At 51.5% G+C, this 19,071-nt stretch overlaps 1 protein-coding gene across 2 annotated transcripts; it reads left to right on the forward strand.

Moving 5' to 3' along the window:
* The first annotated feature begins 9,833 nt into the window (after nt 1-9,833).
* Nucleotides 9,834-19,071, forward strand: CALY (calcyon neuron specific vesicular protein). Of its 2 annotated transcripts, XM_057530468.1 has the most exons (7): nt 9,834-10,069; nt 14,275-14,376; nt 15,084-15,226; nt 16,158-16,274; nt 16,911-17,024; nt 18,046-18,411; nt 18,760-19,071. In XM_057530468.1, exons 3-6 carry the CDS (start codon nt 15,104-15,106, stop codon nt 18,376-18,378), a joined length of 687 nt encoding a protein of 228 aa, XP_057386451.1. In that variant the 5' UTR covers nt 9,834-10,069; nt 14,275-14,376; nt 15,084-15,103; the 3' UTR covers nt 18,379-18,411; nt 18,760-19,071. The 2 variants fall into 2 exon arrangements, with proteins under 2 accessions (XP_057386451.1, XP_057386452.1); XM_057530469.1 differs by lacking the exon at nt 14,275-14,376 and having other exon boundaries at nt 9,981-10,069.

Here is a 19,071-nt window from a genome sequence, read left to right on the forward strand (position 1 = left end):
ACCGAACCCAGGCAACATCTGACTCTCTATTCAATATTTTCATACGATTAGCATACACAATAGCTTTTACAGTAAAAACACCCCTCTACGTGTTACACCTCTGACTGCAGGGCGGGTGTAGGAAGCCCCGACGCCGGGATCTACGGTTCCTGCAGCCGCAGCACTCAAACTCCCAAACCCCTTAAAGCCACAGAGCAGATCCAATCCTTACATCATCCTAATGAGGAATAATTATAACAGCTCAACCCACGTGCGCCAAACAGATGGAAAGTCACTCACCGCTGCTCCCCCACGGGCCACACTGGCAGCGTAGCTGCTCTTACCCGGACACCGTGATGTCGCAGGGGCTTAGAACTGCTCATGGCCTCACATCATCTATACTATTTTGCTTGGCACACTCAAATCACAAACGTATTCACAGCTGTACCAGAATTTTAGCCCATGGCCTAAACATTTCTTCCACTAATGGCAATGTCGACTATTAGCAAGGCTTACAAACATAGCCCTGCCCCCAACAATCAGCTTAATTAGAGAATTATTTGTAGTAGTGACACCAAGTCCCCCTAAAACCGAGTTCCCTTACTGAGTTCATGATTCATCTCTCCACCCAAAACTTTATTCCCTTTCTTGTTCCCTCTGACCTCAATCCTGTGCTAACTGAACACTAATCAACCAGAGTCAGGTGACTAAGATGGCTGCTGTTGATAACATCGCTAATGTACTAAAATTGCCTTGTAGACATCATGGTTAATGTACAAACTCAGGTTGTTTCTCCAGGGCAAGATGAGCTCACAGACCACCCCCCCCCAGCCATGGACCGCCTGGCCTGAGAATGTAAACCAGAGACAGCCTGACTCCTGAAACTAGATTCAGAAATGTCACAGAAATGTCACAAAACGATGACGAATCCCAGCCTCTTTCTTTGTTCCCTATTTTTAAAAATCCCCTAACTCAAAGACCAAGTTGGGCGGAGGCTTAGCTGAGCTGGTCTGAGTGGATCTGAGGCTTGTCTCTCATGCCCTTGTTTAAAGCCTGCAAATAAACCCTTTCCTTGCTGCAAACTCCTGCTGTCCAGAGTTGCTTTCTGCTCCGAGGGGACAAGCGCCCTTGCTCGGGTGCAGTAACGCCACCGTTCTCAGGATCCAGCATCACCATCATCCTGATAGGGGTCAATACATTCACCACTGCCTCAGAGCGCATACCCCTCTCAAGTCAACTAGGCCTCATAGTAGTGACTACTGACAGCAGAAACCCTGCCTAGCACGCCTCCATGCCTTCACACGTGCGTTCTTCAAAGCCACGCTCTGTATATGCTTCCAAAGCTATTATTGACAGCCTACGGCAAACACGTATAGGCCCAGTCAAATTACATTTGCTCTCCTTCCTCGTTACACTTAAGTAAAACCCTATTTAATGTCCATGGGTAATCTCCATCATAACCAGAACACCAATAAGCAGTGACCAACCCGTAACAATCACCAGTCAAACACCGTAACTATACCACACAGCTGTTCCTGTAGCTTCCTCACTAAAAATTCGGAATCTCCTGTAGCATAAATTATTCAATTCCCATCCCATTAAACTTAAACACAATCCCTGCTCCTCATCTTTTTAAGCAAAAGGATCACTGCAAGCCCCATTATCAACCCCAAAAGAAATAGCCCTAAGACAGTTTTGTTAGACACACAAACCTCAGGCTACTGCTCCGTAGGCACAGCTGTTGTATAACCAAAAACTAACAACAGTCCCCCTAAATAAACTTAAAAACCATTAAGCTCAAAGATGACCCACCAAAACTTATTACAATACCACAACGAATTCAACCACTCACAATCAACCCAAGCCCACCATAAGTAAGTGAAGCTTTTGAAGGAAAACCTTCAAAACTAACTACCAAAATGTACTTAAAATAAATACAACGTATGTCATGATTATTCTTATGTGGAATGTAACCATGGCCAATGCCATGAAAATCATCGTCTTTCAACTATATAAACACTAATGACCGGGGCTTCTCTGGTGGTACAGTGGGTAAGAATCTGCCTGCCAGTGCAGGCAACATGGGTTCGAGCCCTGCTCCAGGAAGATCCCACATGCCACAGAGCAACTAAGCCCGTGCGCCACAACAACTGAGCCTGCGTGCTACAACCACGGAAGCCCGCGTGCCTACAGCCTGTGCTCCGCAACAAGAGAAGCCACCGCAATGAGAAGCCCGCGCACCACAATGAAGAGTAGCCCCCGCTCGCCACAACTAAAGCCCACGCACAGCAACAAAGACCCAATGAAGCCAAAAATAAATAAATAAATTTATTTAAAAAACCCCACTAATGACCAACATTAGAAAAACCTACCCATTAATCAAAACTGTTAACGATTCATTTATTGATCTACCAGCTCCATCAAATATCTCATCATGATAAAATTTGGTTCCCTGCTTGCTATTTGTTTAATTTTACATATCTTAACAGGGTTATTCCTAGCAATACATTATCATGTATCATGTATCAATAACTGCCTTCTTGTCCATAGCCCATATCTACCAAGATGGAGACTATGAATGAATTATCCGATACTTAATGGAAATGGAGCTTCCATATTCTTTGTTTGCTTATTTACCCATGTTGGGAGAGGTCTGTATTATGGATCTTACACCTTCCTAGAAACATGAGACACTGGAATCATCCTGCTATTTAAACTAATAGCCACAGCATTTACAGGTTACGTCTTATCATGAGGCTAAATAGCTTTTTTTAAAAAATATATTTATTTATTTATTTATTTATTTATTTATTTATTTATTTATTTATTTTTGGCTGTGTTGGGTCTTCGTTGCTGTCACAGGCTTTCTCTAGTTGCGGTGAGTTACATTACATTACAAATCTCCTTCCAGCAATTCCTTACATTGGCACTAACCTTGTCAAATGCAGCTGAGGAGGATTCTCAGCGGATAAAGCCACCCTTTCCCCTGTTCTTCACCTTCCACTTTATCCTCCCATTCATTGATTACTGCAGCTTTAGTAGCTCTTCACCCATTACTCCTCATGAAACAGGCTCTAATAATCCAACAAGGATCTCATCTGATATGAACAAAATCCCGTTTCATCCACACTACACAATTAAAGATATCTGGTATGACTTGTTCCTATTTCTAATCTCACTAACGCTGGTAGTAGTCTCATCTGAACTTCTAGGGGACCCAGACCATTATACTCCTCCTAACCCCCTCAACACAGCCCCCCACATCAAGCCAGAATGATACTCCTTATTTGCAAACACAATTGTATGATCCATTCACAACAAACAGGGAGCATACTGTCCTTCATCTTCTCAATCCTATTTTTATCAATTGTCCCAATACTTCATACAACAAAACAACGATGTATAACATTCCGACCCCTTAGCCAATGTTTATCTGAGTACTTGTAGGGCACCTACTGACACTAATATGAAACAGAGGACAACCCTTTGATCACCCATTTATTGTCACTGGACACATAGGATCTAGTCTGTATTTTTTTCTAGTTCTGGTCCTTGTACCACTAACAAGTATCATTGAAAATAACGTCCTAAGAGGAAGGGTCTTTGTCGTTTATCTATTACCCTGGCAGAGAGAGATCAGTGCCACACACCACAAGGAAACAGTCCTCAGATTTAGTCCAGGAAATTGCTAAACAGCTAACCACTACCCTCAGGGGAAAATATCATAATCCATAGTTGTTTCAAAATATAATCTAAGACATCTAGTTTTTTTGGTTAATAGACTTTTTTAAAAATATTTATTTATCTATTTGTCTGTGTCAGGTCTTAGTTGCGGCACATGGGATATTTGTTGCAGCACGTGGCATCTGCCATTGTGGTGCGCGGGCTCTAGAGCGCCTGGACCTAGTTGCCCCGCGGCACGTGGGATCTTAGTTCTCCAATCAGGGATCGAACCCATGTCACCTGCCTTGGAAGGCAGATTCTTAACCACTGGGCCACCAGGGAAGTCCCCTGATAGACTTTATTTTTAAGCAATTTCAGGGTTAGAGAAAAATTAAGCAGAAAATCAGAGTTCCCATAATACCCTCTCCCATCCCCATTTCCCCTCCTATTAGCTGACATTGGTTAGTATATTTGTTACAAATGATGAGCCAATTAAAACATGTATTTTTCAATCAAAAATTACAAGACAGGCAAAGAAACAGGAAAACTGTGACCAATATTCAGGAGAAAAGCAGGTAATAGAAACTATTCTTAGTGGACCCAGGTATTGGACTTAGAGAACAAAAAATTAATGGAAGCCATGTGTAGAGTTAAAGGAAAATATGATGAAAGTGATTTAAATAAATAAATCTCAATAAACAGCATTTTTAAAAGAATCAAATGGAAACCCTGGAATTGAAAAACAATAACTAAAATAAAAAATTTACTAGAGGGCTTAATAGAAGACATATTTAAGTATATACCTTTAAGTTAGATCAATGCTTAAAGGCATAAATAGAAATTATCCAACCTGAAGGAAGAGAAAAAGCAGAAAAATGAAAAGCATCCCAAGGACTTCCCTGGTGGCCCAGAGGCCTGTGAGACAACAACACACACATGCATGCACACCACACACACACACCACACACGTGCACACACACAGGCACACACCATACACACACATACATGGAGTCCCAGAAGTAGAGGAAAGAGAGGGACAGAAAAAATATTTCAATAAATAATGGCAAAAACCATTCCAAATTTGATGAAAAGCATTTATCTACAGACCCCAATAAGCTCAATGAGCCCCAAATAGGATAAAAACAAAGATGTATCACAGTTAAACTTAATTTTTTTTAATTAATTTATTTTATTTATTTATTTTTGGCTGTGTTGGGTCTTCGTTGCTGCGAGCCGAGTTTCTCTAGTTGCGGCGAGCGGGGGCTACTCTTCGATGCTGTGTGCGAGCTTCTCATTGCGGTGGCTTCTCTTTGTTGCTGAGCACAGGCTCTAGGCGCGCGGGCTTCAGTAGTTGTGGCACGTGGGCTCAGTAGTTGTGGCTCGAGGGCTCTAGAGCACGGGCTCAGTAGTTGTGGCACATGGGCTAAGTTGCTCAGTGGCATGTGGGATCTTCCCAGACCAGGGCTTGAAACCGCATCCCCTGCATTGGCAAGCAGATTCTTAACCACTGTGCCACCAGGGAAGCCCACAGTTAAACTTTAAAACCCAAAGATAAAGAGGAAATCTTGAAAGTAGCGAGAGAAAAACTACTCCTTCTGTGCAGAGAACCAGCAACACGATTAAAGCTGACTTCTTATCAGAAACACCAGAGGCCTGCAGACAATGCTTGAGAAGGAGTAACAGCAAAAATAACCTTTCACAACCTGTAGAGGAGGTGAGAGCACCTCCTGACTCCAAAGGTAGACAAAGACATTACAGGGGAAAGAAAGCTATATACAGACCAACATTCCTCCTGAACATAGACACAAAAATCCTTAATAAAAAATACCAGCGAGGTCTTCCCTGGTGGCACAGTGGTTGGGAGTCCGCCTGCCAATGCAGGGGACAAGGGTTCAAGCCCTGGTCTGGGAGGTTCCCGCATGCCGCAGAGCGGCGGAGCCCCTGCGCCACAACTACTGAGCCTGCGCTCTGGAGCCCGCAGGCCACAGTTACGGGGGCCGCGTGCCTGGAGCCCGTGCTCCACAACAAGAAAAGCCACCGCGATGAGAAGCCCACGCACGGCAACGAAGAGTAACCCCCGCTTGCTGCAACTAGAGAAAGCACGCACGCAGCAAGGAAGACCCAGTGCGGCCAAAAATAAATAAATAAATAAAATTTAAAAAATCATATTAAAAAGCTATTAATGAGATTTTAAAAAATACCAGAGAAATCCAGCAACACATAAAAAAGAATTTATCCCAGGAATGCAATGTTGGTTTAATATTCAAAAAGATAATTAATGTACTATACTATATAGATAACATGAAAGACAAAGAAATGATCATTTTAATAGACACAAAAAGAGAATCTGCAATTCTTTTTCAGGAAGCCAATATCCATTGATGATTTAAAAAAAAAACTTTCAAAAAAGTAGAAGTAGAAGGGAACTTTCTAAACCTGGTAAAAGGGCATGTACAGAAAAACCTACAGTGGTGATCATATTCAGTAGTGAAAGACCACCAACTCTCACCTTCAGATGGGGAGGAGACTTCACCGTCCACACTCACCCTGCTGTTCAACATTGTGCTGGAGAGTCCAGCCTGCACAACAAGGCAGGACAAAGAAAAAATCATGCTTGAATTGGAATGGAAAAATAGCTGTCTTTATTTACAGATGATAGGATCCCATACTTAGAAAGAGTTTAGTAAGATCTCAGAATATAAGATCAATATACAAAAATCAATTGTTTTTATATACTAGAAATGAACAGTTTGAAATGAAATTAGGAAGAATTTTTCATTCGTAGTAGTATTGAAAGTAATAAAATACTTAGGAATAAATTTAACAAAAGAAGCACAAGACTTGGGCTGAGGAAGATCACAGATCTAAATAAATGGAGAGATATTCTTTCTTCATGGATTAGAAGACTCAAGTCTTCGTCAAGATGGTGATTCTCCCAGAATTAATCTATAGATTTGATGCAATTCCTATCAAATTTCTAGCAGAACTCTGTAGAAATAGACAAGTTGATCCTAAAGTTTATATGAAAATGCGAAGGACTCAGAAGAGCTAAAATAATTTCTAAAAGGACAAAATTAGAACAGATACACTACGTCACTTCAAAACTTGCTACAAAGCCCCAGTGGTAAAAGATATACTGTAGGCATAAGGATTGAGACACACATCAGTGAAACAGAATTAAGCGTCCAGAAATAAACCCACATATGTATGGACAACTGGTTTTTGACAAAGATGTCAAGACAACTTAACATGAAAAGATTAGTGATTTTAACAAAAGGTGCTGAGACAACTGGATATCCATATGCAAAAAATAATAATAACTTAGACCTATAACTTACATCGTACACACAAGCTACCTCAAAATGCATCATAGGCTTAAATGTAAAAGTTAAAATTACAAAACCACTGGAAGAAAAAATGAGAAAATATTCATGGCCTTGGGTCAGTTCTTAACACAACACCAAAAGCACGACACATAAAAGAGAAAATTGATTCCTTGGACTTCATCAAAACTACAGACTTTTGCACTTCAAAAGAGACTATCAAGAAAGTGAAAAGACAAGTCACAGATTGGGGGAGACTATTTGCAAATCTTCTACCTGCTGAAGGACTTGTATCCAGAATATATGAAGAGTTTTAACAACTCAGTAACAACAAGACAAACAACCCAACTGAAAGATGTTCAGAACGTTTAAACAAACATTTCACCAAAGATATACAGGTGGCTAAGAAACCCACGAAGAGATGTATAGTTAATGATGGAATAAAATGTATGTTTTTAAGACAAGACAAGAAAATTTAAGCAGACCATACTCCCTGCCCTGGGCCCTCCTCAAGAGCAAGAATGTCTGCCTCACCAAAAAGATCATTTTTTTTTTCCTCCTTCCTTCTTTTCCTAGTTCTGTTAGGGTCGTGGTGACCTGCACTCAATTCATACATGTAGAGCTGGAGTGTGTATTTTCGGTGAACTTTACATAAAATGTCAGGGTCATTTTGATGAATAATCCTTTGTCTTGAAAATGTATAGAGCTGTGCCTTCAACTTCTAGCAAGCTGAACAGTCCTCAGAGTTTTCTGAGTTATAATCCTCAGGTTGCCTTGAATAAAATTCTCTATTTCTTCTTTAGATGGACTACTGATTAATTTTTGTTGACATTAGCATCATTAGTTATTAGGGATGCAGATTCAAAGCACAGTGAGATATCACTCATCCTACTGGTGGGTATGAGGTCAGCGTTATGAGCAGAATTGTTTCCTCCCAAAATTCATACGTACAAGCCCAAATCCTCAGGACCTCAGCATGTGACAGTATGTGGAAATATGGTCTTTAAAGAGATAATTAAGTTAAAATGAAGTCATATGGGTGGCCTTAATCCATTCTGACTAGTGTCCTTATAAGAAAAGGAGATTAGGGACTTTCCTGGTGGCGCAGTGGTTAAGAATCTGCCTGCCAATGCAGGGGACATGGGTTCGAGCCCTGGTCTGGGAAGATCCCACATGCTGCAGAGCAGCTAACCCTGTGCTCCACAACTACTGAGCCTGTGCTCTAGAGCCCACGAGCCACAACTACTGAAGCCCATGTGCCTAGAGCCCGTGCTCCACAGCGAAGAGTAGCCCCGGCTTGCCGCAACTAGAGAAAGCCCGCACACAGCAACAAAGACCCAACACAGCCAATAATTAATTAATTAATTATTTATTTATTTTTTAAAAGCTTTTAAAAAAAAAAGGAAAAGGAGATTAGGACACAGATACACACAGAGGAAAGGCCATCTGAAGACACAGGGAGAAGCCGGCCTCTATAAGGCAAGGAGAGGGGCCCAGAGGAAACCAACCCTGCCGACACCTTGATGTCTGACTTCCAGCCTCCAGAATCACATGGAAATAATTCCTGTTGTTTAAGCCACCCGGTCTGTGGTACTTAGTTATGGCAGCCCTAGCGAGCGAATACAGACGGCTGCAGTAAAAAGGAGAGACAGTAACACACGTCCGGGGCGGGGGCGGGGGCGAAGCCAAGCCCCTCTGCACCGCTGGTGGGGATATGAAATGCTGCAGCCACTTTGGAAAAAAGTTAAAACATTTTCTTTAAAAACTACGTGTAGGGCTTCCCTGGTGGCGCAGCGGTTGAGAATCTGCTTGCCAATGCAGGGGACACGGGTTCGAGCCCTGGTCTGGGAAGATCCCACATGCCGCAGAGCAACTAGGCCCGTGAGCCACAATTACTGAGCCTGCGCATCTGGAGCTTGTGCTCCGCAACAAGAGAGGCCACGACAGTGAGAGGCCCGCGCACCGCGATGAAGAGTGGCCCCCGCTTGCTGCAACTAGAGAAAGCCCTCGCACAGAAACGAAGACCCAACACAGCCAAAAATAAAAATATAAATAAATTAAAATTAAAAAAAAAAAAGCTTTAAAAAAAAAAAAAAAAAAACTACGTGTAAACTACCATACGACCCAGCAATTCCACTCCTAGGTACCTGCCCAAGAGAAATGAAAGCCCTGTGTCCACACAAACGCTAGTCCAAGAACGTTGGCAGCAATGCTGTCAACAGTAGACACACCTGGGACAAACAGTCCAGAGCCTGGCGACTGAATAGATCAAACGGGACACATCCGCACCACGGGGCACTAGTCAACAGCAAAAAGGCGTGACACAGCCGCGCCATCGCTCCTCGGCCAGCTGTGAGCCCAGGTGTGGAGCCCTGACCCTGCTGGGCTGAGCCCCGGGGTCCTGAGACCACGGCCCCCGCTCACCTGCTCGCTCGGACCACGCGACTGCGCGGCGGCTGTTCTGTGCCCGGCGCTGTGCAGGCCCTGGGCCACAGCGGCTACCGGGAGCCACGGGCTTGTCCTCGGAAAGCGGACAGTCGGGGCTTTGGACGCCGAGACGCGAGGAGGAGGCCCTCTGGGCGGGTGGGGGCCCAACCCAGCTGTGCCTGAACCAAGCGGCCCAAAGGGGGCAAGAGGGCAAGTCTGCGCGCCCGACAAGGTGGTGCCTGGGAGCCTGGACATCCCTGGGGGAGGATGCTGGCCAGGGTGTCCGTCCCCTCCCCCCCCCGCCCCGCCCCGCCTGCAGTGCGGTGGTGTGAGCGTGTGAGGTGTATGTACATGTGTGTGCAGCGTGTGAATGGTGTGTGTGTGTGATGTGTGTGTGAGATGTGTGCCGTGGGTGGATGTGGTGTGCGTGTCTAAGCCAGTGACAGGTTGGGGGGGGCAGCGCAGCGCCTACGGGCACGCGTGGGAGGGGGGCAGCGGCGGCAGACGCAGTGCTCCCCTCCTCCAGCCTGCGTCTCCCTGGCAACAAGGGCAGCCTCGGTCTCGGGCTCGGCCCCTCCCCCGCCGCGCCCCAGCTGAGAAGCGTCTGGAACCGCATCCTTCCTCCGCATCCTTGTCCTGCGACCGCATCCTGCTGCAGCTGCCCGTCGGAGCCGCCTGTGAGCCATTTCCACATTTGTCCTTGCGGAGCGGGGCTGGGGGGAGGGTGTGCGCGTGCGTTGCGCGGGTGTGCGTGGTGGGTGTGCGGGGGTCGCAGGTATACTGGTGTGTGTGCACGGATGTGCGAGGGGCGTGTGCAGGGGTGGGAGAGTGGCGGGCGGGGGGAACTGCGGCTGACCCGTTGGCGGCCGGCCGGGCAGGGGTCCTCCCCGGGGGTCTCTGCTGACCCGAGCGCAGGAGGTTGTCCTCAGGCCCCTCCGAGGGGCGGCTCGGGTGGGGGCGGGACTGCTGGACCTCAGCTCCCCCCGTCCCGTGGTGACTGCAGCCCCCTCCCCGAGAGCCAGCTCCACCTCTGCAGGTCTGAGAGAGCCAGTGGGAGCTGGGCGTCCCGAGGTGGGGAAGGGGTGCCAGTTCCAGGACTGGTTCAGCGCTACCTGAGGGGGTGGGGGAGGCAGAAGGGGCTTCCGACGGACCAGATCACGAAGCGCTGCCGGCAACGGCACGGTGGTGGCGGAGGGGAGTGAGGCTGCGTGGCGGGCGGGACGTGGCCAAGAAGCGGGGAGCGGGCATTTGTCAGAACCGCCCGCCGCGGGCTCTCGGTGCAGAGCCACAGGTGGCTGGTACTTGGGACGCTGAGGCGGGGGGCAGACCTGCGCCTCCCCCACCTGCCCCGCTCGCCTGGGCCTCTCAGGGCTGGGCTGGCGCCTGCAGTCCAGCTGCCCTTGAACCGGCAGTCAAACCACCCATTGGCCTGCAGGGCAACGGGTGGGAGCGCACCTGGGTGGGCGTTTTGGCTGGGCCTGGAAGGGGCGGCGCGGGGACGGGGGCCTCGCGGGGTTCGGCAAAGCGCGCAGGCCCCCCGCGCTCCGTTGTCACACGCACGCCCGATGCGCACAGGACGCTCGTGCCCGCCCGCACATGCAGGCGCCGGTGCGTACCTCCTAGTGACGCAGCATCGCAGGGTGGCGTATGTGTGAAAGCGAGTCTGTGACGCGACCTGCAGCCGCGCTTCCTGAAGGCTTTCAGCTGAGGGTCCGTGCCCTCCCGTCCAGCCACGCATCGCAGCCTCAGGACCGCCTCACTGCTCAACCTGTGCCCCCTCCCCAGGCCTCGTAGAGGAGACGTACACAGCCCCACACCCCAGCCCAGCAGCCTGCGGCGAGCGGGGAGCAGCTGATCCGCTGTCGAAGGCACAATTACAGCGCAGGGTGGAGGGAGGGGGCCGGTGGGAGGAGTAGGGAAGACCCCTTCCATTCCACGGAGCTATGTGTCTGTCGTGTGAATGAACCCAGCCAGCCTGCCCAGAGGGTCTGCATGACTCAGGCAGGGAAAGGAATTTTGCGGGGGCGGGGGTTGCCAGATGCAGCCCAGCCCCTACCCCAGCATTCTGCCTGGAGCAAGGCGCCTGGAGCCAGACGCAGAGGGTCCGTTGGGCCCCCAGGTCTTCTTTTCTTCAAGAAGACGTGTCATTGCCTGCCTGTCTCTGTTGCCATGGAAACCGAAGATGATGTAACGTGGACGTCATGCAGAGGCAGAGGAGTTGGAACTTACGTTTGGCTAAAAGGGAACCCAGAGGCGGAGCTCGTATGGGTAGGGGCCTCCTGCGGGGGAGGAGGGGGAGACCTCGGCCTTCCGCCTTCCAGGGCGCGCGGCCACCAAGCTGAGATTGACAGGTTTGCGGGGGTGGGGGCTGCGCCCCCTCTGCCCCTCCCGGCTCCTGTCTGTAAACCGCAGGTTGGGTTTGAGAGTCGCGGGGCGTCTGCTGCGTGAAGGCCCCCAGGCCCCTGCCCCTGGATGCCACCCTCCCCAACCCCTCGCCAGGCTCCCCTCAAGGCCGGGGCGCTTGCTGTCCCCACCTCGCACAGCCCTCCCCTGCAGTCCCCGGTCGTTCCCCCCGCCCCCTCTGCGGCCCCCTCTCGGCGGCGGCTTTCATCTCTATTTTCTTCTTCGCACTGGATCGCCTGACCTTTTTTTATTTATATGTTGATGGCTCCTTGCCCATCTCTGCCTCGTGGAGCGTGCACGTCATATAAGCGCTGTACAAGCGGAGAATGACAGATGGCCCGCCCGTCTGAGGCAGGTGCCCAGGTGCCCGGACGTCATCTACAGGCCCGAGCCCCGGCCAGGCCTCGACCCGCCTCAGGAAGAGCACACCGCCCCAGCCTGGGGTGGGTGGGGAGTGGGGACGCTTTGCCGGTCTGTACGGCCCGGGCAAGGCGCGCACATCCAGGGAAGGGCGCCGGCTCAAGACCCTAAGAGAACCCTCCTCCGCGGGCGCCTGGGGAGTGAGTCCACGATGGGGCGGCCCCTCTCCCAGCCTGGGCCGGGGGCTTCCTGCCCTCCCCACAGTGGCCGCCCCGAGCCTCCCTGCCCAGCGCCTCCCACACGTCCTGCAGGTCTGTCTGGCTCTGCCGCTGGCAGGGGCTCCCCCTCTGCGTTCCCACCTGGCCTGCCCGCACCGGAACCCACAGCAGGGCCTGGCTGCCGGGGTTTGAGTGAGGGCCTGGCAAGCACCGGCGGTGGTGGAGCTGATGCCCAGAAGGGATCAACTAAGCCCATGTGCTGCAACTACTGAGCCCATGTGCCACAACTACTGAAGCCCGCGTGCCTAGAGCCTGTACTCCACAACAAGAGAAGCCACCGGAACGGGAAGCCCATGCACTGCAATGAGAATAGCCCCCACTCGCTGCAACTAGAGAAAGCCCGCGTGCAGCAACAAAGACCCAATGCAGCCAAAAATAAATAAAATAAAATAAAATAAATAAATTTATTTTAAAAATACATAACTATTGATATATTTTTTAAAAATTCACACAAAAAATTCACCTTGGAATTTTGATTGGGATTTATTGATTCTATAGCTACACTTTGAAGGGAAATGACGTTTTTAAACATAGAAACTTCCAAAATCCATGACCATATCTTTCCGCATTTATTTAAGGAATTTAGGAGTTATTTGGTCTCAGTCAATAATGTCTTTTTTAAAAAAATATTTATTTAGGCTGCACAGGGTCTTAGTTGTGGCATGCAGGCTTCTTAGTTGTGGCAGGCATGCGGGATCTAGTTCCCTAACCAGGGATCAAACCTGGGCCCCCTGCATTGGGAGCATGGAGCCTTACCCATGGGACCACCAGGGAAGTCCCAGTCAATAATGTCTTGACAGAAGTTTTCTCTGTTTTTCCACAGGGAGGTCCTTCTAATCTCTTCTTAGACCTGCTCCTGAGCATTCGATATTTCTGATACTGTTTAAGTAGAATCTCTCAACAAATTGTTTTAATTTTTTGTCACTGATACATAGAAACAGGATTGATTCCTGAATACCTTAAACCCATCAACTCTGCTGAACTCACTTTCCAATCCGTATAATTTATATGCAGATTCTTTTAGATTTTCTACACACACAAGATGCTTTCTCTGTGAATAATGAGAGTCTTACCTAATCTCATTCAGGCTTTGTACCTCTTATTTCTTTTTCCTGCCCTATGGCTTGGCTAGGACCTCTATAAATCACCATCATTTATAGAACTGATAATAAAGGGCCTTGTATCTCCCTCCCAATTTTATTTTATTTATTATTTTTTTGGCTGTGCCGCGCAGCTTGTGGGATCTTAGTTCCCAGACCAGGGATTGAACTGGGCCCTCGACAGTGAAAGCGTGAAGTCCTAACCACTGGACCACCAGGGAATTCCAATAGATTTTTTTAAAGTAGTAAACAAATGTTGAATCTTACCAGATACTTTTTCAGCTACTATTGAAATTGATCAGATCATTTTTCTTCTTTATTCTGTTCACATGGTGAAAATAATGATTGCTTTTCAGATGTGAAATTTCCAGAATACAGCCAGCCTTTTAATATCTTGCTGGATTCCACACGCTTGCACTTTATCTGGGGCCTTGGCACTGGTGTTGGTGGGCAGCATGGCCTGCGAGGTCTGTCTCGTTGTCCTTGCCGAGTTCTGAGACAGAGGTCGTGCTGCCTTCACAAGCTGGGGTGTGCTCCCTTGTTCTTTCCTCTGGATGAGTTTTGTATGAAATTTGCATTATTTCCTCCTTAAGTGATTGGTAGAATCCAGGGGTGATTCTGCCTGGGCCTGGAGTTCTTTGTTGGAAGATTTTAACAACAGATTTAATTTCTTAGTGGACATGGGACCATTTCTTTCTCCTTTTGATTGACTGAGTATATTTTGTGGTTCTGTTTTTTCAGTTTCAAGTCATTTGCTGTGTTCCTTTTCTCTTATCGGTCAGCCTAGAAGTGAAACCATCTTGACCTCCCCCGGGAAGCTTTGCGCTCCTCCAAGCCATGCAGGTCCCTCCCCCCTCCTCCCTGCCCCCCACTCCTGTTCTTGTCGGGGTGTCCAGCTCCCCACATGGTCCCGTCCACGTACACCATTACTGCCATGTTCTGTGCAGTTCGCTCTTGGATTCGTTCACCAGCATCCTCTTTCTGTAGCTCTTTGTTACTTCCTGCATCTCCAGTAGGGTTGCCAGATAAAACGTAGGACACCCAGTTAAATTTGAATTTCAGATAGACAATACTTTTTAGTATAAGTATGTCCCTGTATTGCATATTACATGGATATATCATAAAAAGCAAAAGCATCTGTTGCTTATCTGAAATTCAGATTTAACCTGGCGTACTGTACTTTTATTTGCTAAGTCTGGCCACCCTACTCTCCAGGCTTCTATCTGGGATTGTTTTCTGTTGGTTGCTGCCCTTAGAATGTCTCCTGGAGCAGGTGGGCCAGTGGAAGACTCTGCCAGGCAGTCACCAGTCAGAGGCACTATCGCCTGCATGGCTGTGGGGGCCAAAGGGAGTCCAGTGGGCAGCAAGGGACTAGAATCCTGTGGCTGGACTCACCCGGTTTGTCCTGGGGAGGTTGGCCTGGCCGCCCACGGCCCGACCCACCTCTGGCGTGAGGAGCATCAGGGCCAGCCTGGGGCCCTCTCACTCCAGAGCCAGCTGGGGTGGACATCTGTTCGGTGGCCAGTGACCCTGTGTCTGCCTCTGGACAGGACAAGGACTGCCATCCACCATGGTGAAGCTGAACTGCAGCTTCTCGGGGAAGACAGGCTCCGGGGACGCGGCTACCATGGACAGCGTCCCTCTCATCAGCCCCCTGGACGTCAGCCAGCTACAGCCTGCATTCTCCGACCAGGTGAGGGGCCTGGGCCAGCGTGGAGGTCTGTCTCATCCTGCCCTGGAAACACATGGGCGTTAGCGAGGTGGCTTTAGGTGTGGCCTCCTCTAAGGGGCAGCTGAGCAAGCGGAGGAAGGGCCAGGCTGAGGCTGCTGTGTGACCCGGTCGGCTCCCCCCGCCACCCAGAACTGCCCTTTCCTCATCTGCAAACCAGGGTAAAACTGGCCACGGGTGGTGGTGAGGATTCACATGCTCTCACAGACAGTGCCCAGCTTGCCTGCTGTCCAGCAGGGGCTCAGCCGCAAAAACTACCCCCCTTCCTCTGCTGGGCGTGCTCTTTCTTGGACTGCGGCCTGAGATGAGGTCCTTGAGCAAGGGGTGGGTGGAGGGGGAGCTCTCAGGAGGAACCTGTAAGAAGCAGAGCTCAGCTCAGGCACAGCCCTGCCTGACCCCACCGGAGCTCTGGAGAGTGAACGGCACGGAGAGTTGTCCCAGCCTGAGGCCCCTGTCAGTCAGCCGTTGACGAGGGCAGGGGGCACTTCCCAGCATTGCTCCCATGAGTCGAGGGCAGTTCTCCAGCGATCTGTGTGGGCTTCGACCATGCCTGCTATCGTTCTGGACCTGGTTCCCAAAGGGAAGGCTCAGTGGTGGGCTTCCTGGAGGAGGGGGCCAAGCTGTGGTGCCATCGAAGAGGAAGCTTCTGGCAGGGACAGCTAGTGTCCTCAGAGCTGAAGGCAACCAGCAGACAAAGGGGCTCTTTCCATCATCTGGCCAGGCCCTGGGCTGCCACGGCCCTGGCCGACTTCCAGTGTCCCATTCCCTTGGTGTCAGCTTGTAGCTACTAGAGCCCTGCCACTAGCACCCACACCACTGCGGGCAGCTGACCCCTGCCCCCTTTCCCTCCCAGCCCTCCTAGTTCAGGGTCCTCCTGCATTATTTCTTCCCACAGGTTGTCATTAAGACACAGACGGAATACCAGCTGTCCTCCGGGGACCAGCCGACAAAGTTCTCCGACCTGGAGGCCCAGAAGCTGGGCGGTGGCCACCCGGAGGATGCACGTGGCAGGGTAACCCAACCCTCCCCGCCAGTTCCGTGGGGAGTCAGGGCAGGGGAGGTGGAGAGGCAGCTGCAAGCTATGGGAACCCAGGCTTTGGGCTGGGTGGACCGGGGGGCCCTCGGTCAGGGTCCTGCTCTCAGTAGAGCTGGACAGGGAATCACCCCATCAGAGGTAGGGGTCGGGCCTGGGCAGCACCGGGCTCCTGCCAGCCTCCCCGCTGCTGCGATAACATGGGGTGAGGGCAGCCGCTGCCCTCAGAGGCGCTCCTGGCGGGAGATGCAGTGCCTGCTCGCGCCCTGCACCCTTTCCCGAGTGGGTCGTTTGTCTCTTCCTCGGTGACTGCGGGATTCCCGTATACGATGGAGACTCACTTTTCCTGCTGCGTCTCTGGCAAATGTGTTTTCCCTTCCTCTTCTAGCTCTTCAGCTTACTAATGGAGGCTTTTTGATAACTTTTGGTGTACCATTTCTAAAGCCTTTCATTTCTCAGTAGTAACTCTGCCCCTTTCCCCTTTCCCCATCCTTTCTGAGAGGCCGGTGAGCCCTGGGCTGTGTGCGCGATGGGCGCCGGCCCTGAGGTTCGCGGCCCGGGCCCTGCGCAGCCTCACCCCCCCACCTCTCCTCTCCGCACCTGCCCACCCCCCAGATGCCCACAGGGCGGATGATCGCCTTCACCATGGCGCTCATGGGCTGCCTCCTGATCATGTACAAGGCCATCTGGTACGACCAGTTCAGCTGCCCCGACGGCTTCCTGCTTCGGGTAAGGCCGGTGGATTGGGCACCGGGGCTGGGAAGGGCAGTCGTGCCCTGCAGACAGAGTGCCAGGGAGGGTCCCGGGGGGTGTCCTGTGGAAGGACGGGGTGCCTCCCCTCCTCTCCCCCAAGCTACCCCCAGGAGGGTTGGTCTGGGGCGTTCCCAGCTCTGCGGGAACGTGACCTGCAAAGGCCCTCAAGCCCCATCACCTCCCAGGTATATTCAAGTCCTATCTTTAGAAAAATTAAAAGAAAAGGTGTTTTAGCGAGAGGTTTTCTCTTCCTGTAATTTAAAAAGTAAAGCGTAAGGAAGGAGGTCCAGGTGAAGGGAAGTCTCCCTCACTTGCATGTGGCGTGTTTCTATGTCACAGGATGTTAAGGTTTTCTCTATGCTTGGAAAGTGTTTCCCATCCTTGTTTCTTTTCTCTCAGCTTTGCTTATGGTGACTTTTACCATTTTCAGTGTATTTTTTCAAGACTCTTAAGTTTTCAGTAGATAAATCCTCCCCCTTTTCCCATGATTTCCGAGAGGGAAGCGCTCCCCCCACAGAGGCCACAAGCCCTCACTGTACTTCCAGGGGTGCACCGGGCTGCTACCGCCCCCTCACTCACTGGGATCCCCTCGGGGGCCCGCGGGGTGGGGGCGGGCCGCGGGCCACTCGCCGAGCCCCCTCCCCTTCCCTTGGTAGGAGGCCACGGCCACCGGTGCGTTCCGAGAAGGGCTGGCTCTCTGGGGAGCCTCCAGTTCTTAATTGGAGGCCGACCCCTGATGGCTTGAAATTACGGCAGAAATCAGTGTATTTAGGGGCACTGTCTACAGTATGACCGAACTGCTCAAAAGCAGAAGGGACGGGAAGGGATAGGAAGGCCCAGAGGTGACCGCCCGCCCGCGGGTGGCCCACGGACGCGGCTCCCGCATCGCAGCTGATGCCACTGAGAAAAAACGCACCCCGCTTTGCACACCCGAGCCCAGGGGCGCGGCCACCACACCTCTCCCCCCCCCCCGCCCCTGACCGGCCCCCTTCCGCAGCACAAGATCTGCACCCCGCTGACCCTGGAGATGTACTACACCGAGCTGGACCCCGAGCACCACCGCAGCCTCCTGGCGGCCATCGGGGCCTACCCAGTGGGCCGCAAGCACGGCACGGAGACCCCGTGGCTGTCCGCGAGCTACCACGCCTTCAAGGAGGCGCCCAAGGCGCACAAGACGCCTGCCCGCGCGGCCATGGCGGCGGTCACCGAGCCCTCGCGGAAGCCCTCGGGGAAGCCCTCGGGGAAGCCCTCCGGGGAGGCCTCGGCGCCTGGCGAGAAGGAGATGGCGCAGAAGGTGGAGGGGAGCGCGCCGCCCCCAGCCCCCCAGTGATGGCCTCCGGCCTCCGGGCCGCAGCCCGTCCGGGTAGGTGGGACCCTCCTCCCTATCCGCCCCCCCACCCCGGGGGGGAGGGGCGCCGGCCGGTCTGCCGGAGGCTTACTCAGGGCTGCTGTCCGCCCTGGCGACCCCTGTGACCGCGTGAGGGTCTCGGGCAGGCAGCAGGGACGAGGGCGTGGGCAGGGCAGGATGGGGGATGGGGGGCGTGGGCAAGGCGCGGGGGTCGGGGACCGGAGTGTGGGCGGGGCGGGGTCAGGTGGACTGGAGGCGGGAGGACGGAGTTCAGCCTCCGTTCTTCGCACGCAGGTGGGCGGGGTGGTCGTGCGCCCCCCCCAACTTGCCCGGCCTCACCCCTGCTCCCCTCTGTCTTTGCAGCGTCCCACGCCGGCACCTGTGACCGCCCTCGGCCCACGCTCCCCGCTCTGTGGTCGCTGTGGTCGCCGTGGTCGCGCCCCTGCTCCCAGGCCCCCTCGCTGACGCCCCCCGCCCCGTGAGCCTCTGGCTCTGTCGCTTTTCTCTGAGTAAAGATTCACCTCCACCTGGATCTCGCGCTTCCCTGAGCATCCTCGGTTCTCCGGCCTTTTTCCTGACCCCCCAACCCCATTCGGGCGAGGGCCCGAATTCTGTCCCCCGTTGTCCAGCGTTTCTCAAGCTTTAAAGCTCAATTTAAAAGCATTTATTAACCTA

The sequence above is a fragment of the Balaenoptera acutorostrata genome, chromosome 16 (genome assembly GCF_949987535.1).
Source record: "Balaenoptera acutorostrata chromosome 16, mBalAcu1.1, whole genome shotgun sequence".
NCBI classification, from domain to species: Eukaryota; Metazoa; Chordata; class Mammalia; order Artiodactyla; family Balaenopteridae; genus Balaenoptera; species Balaenoptera acutorostrata.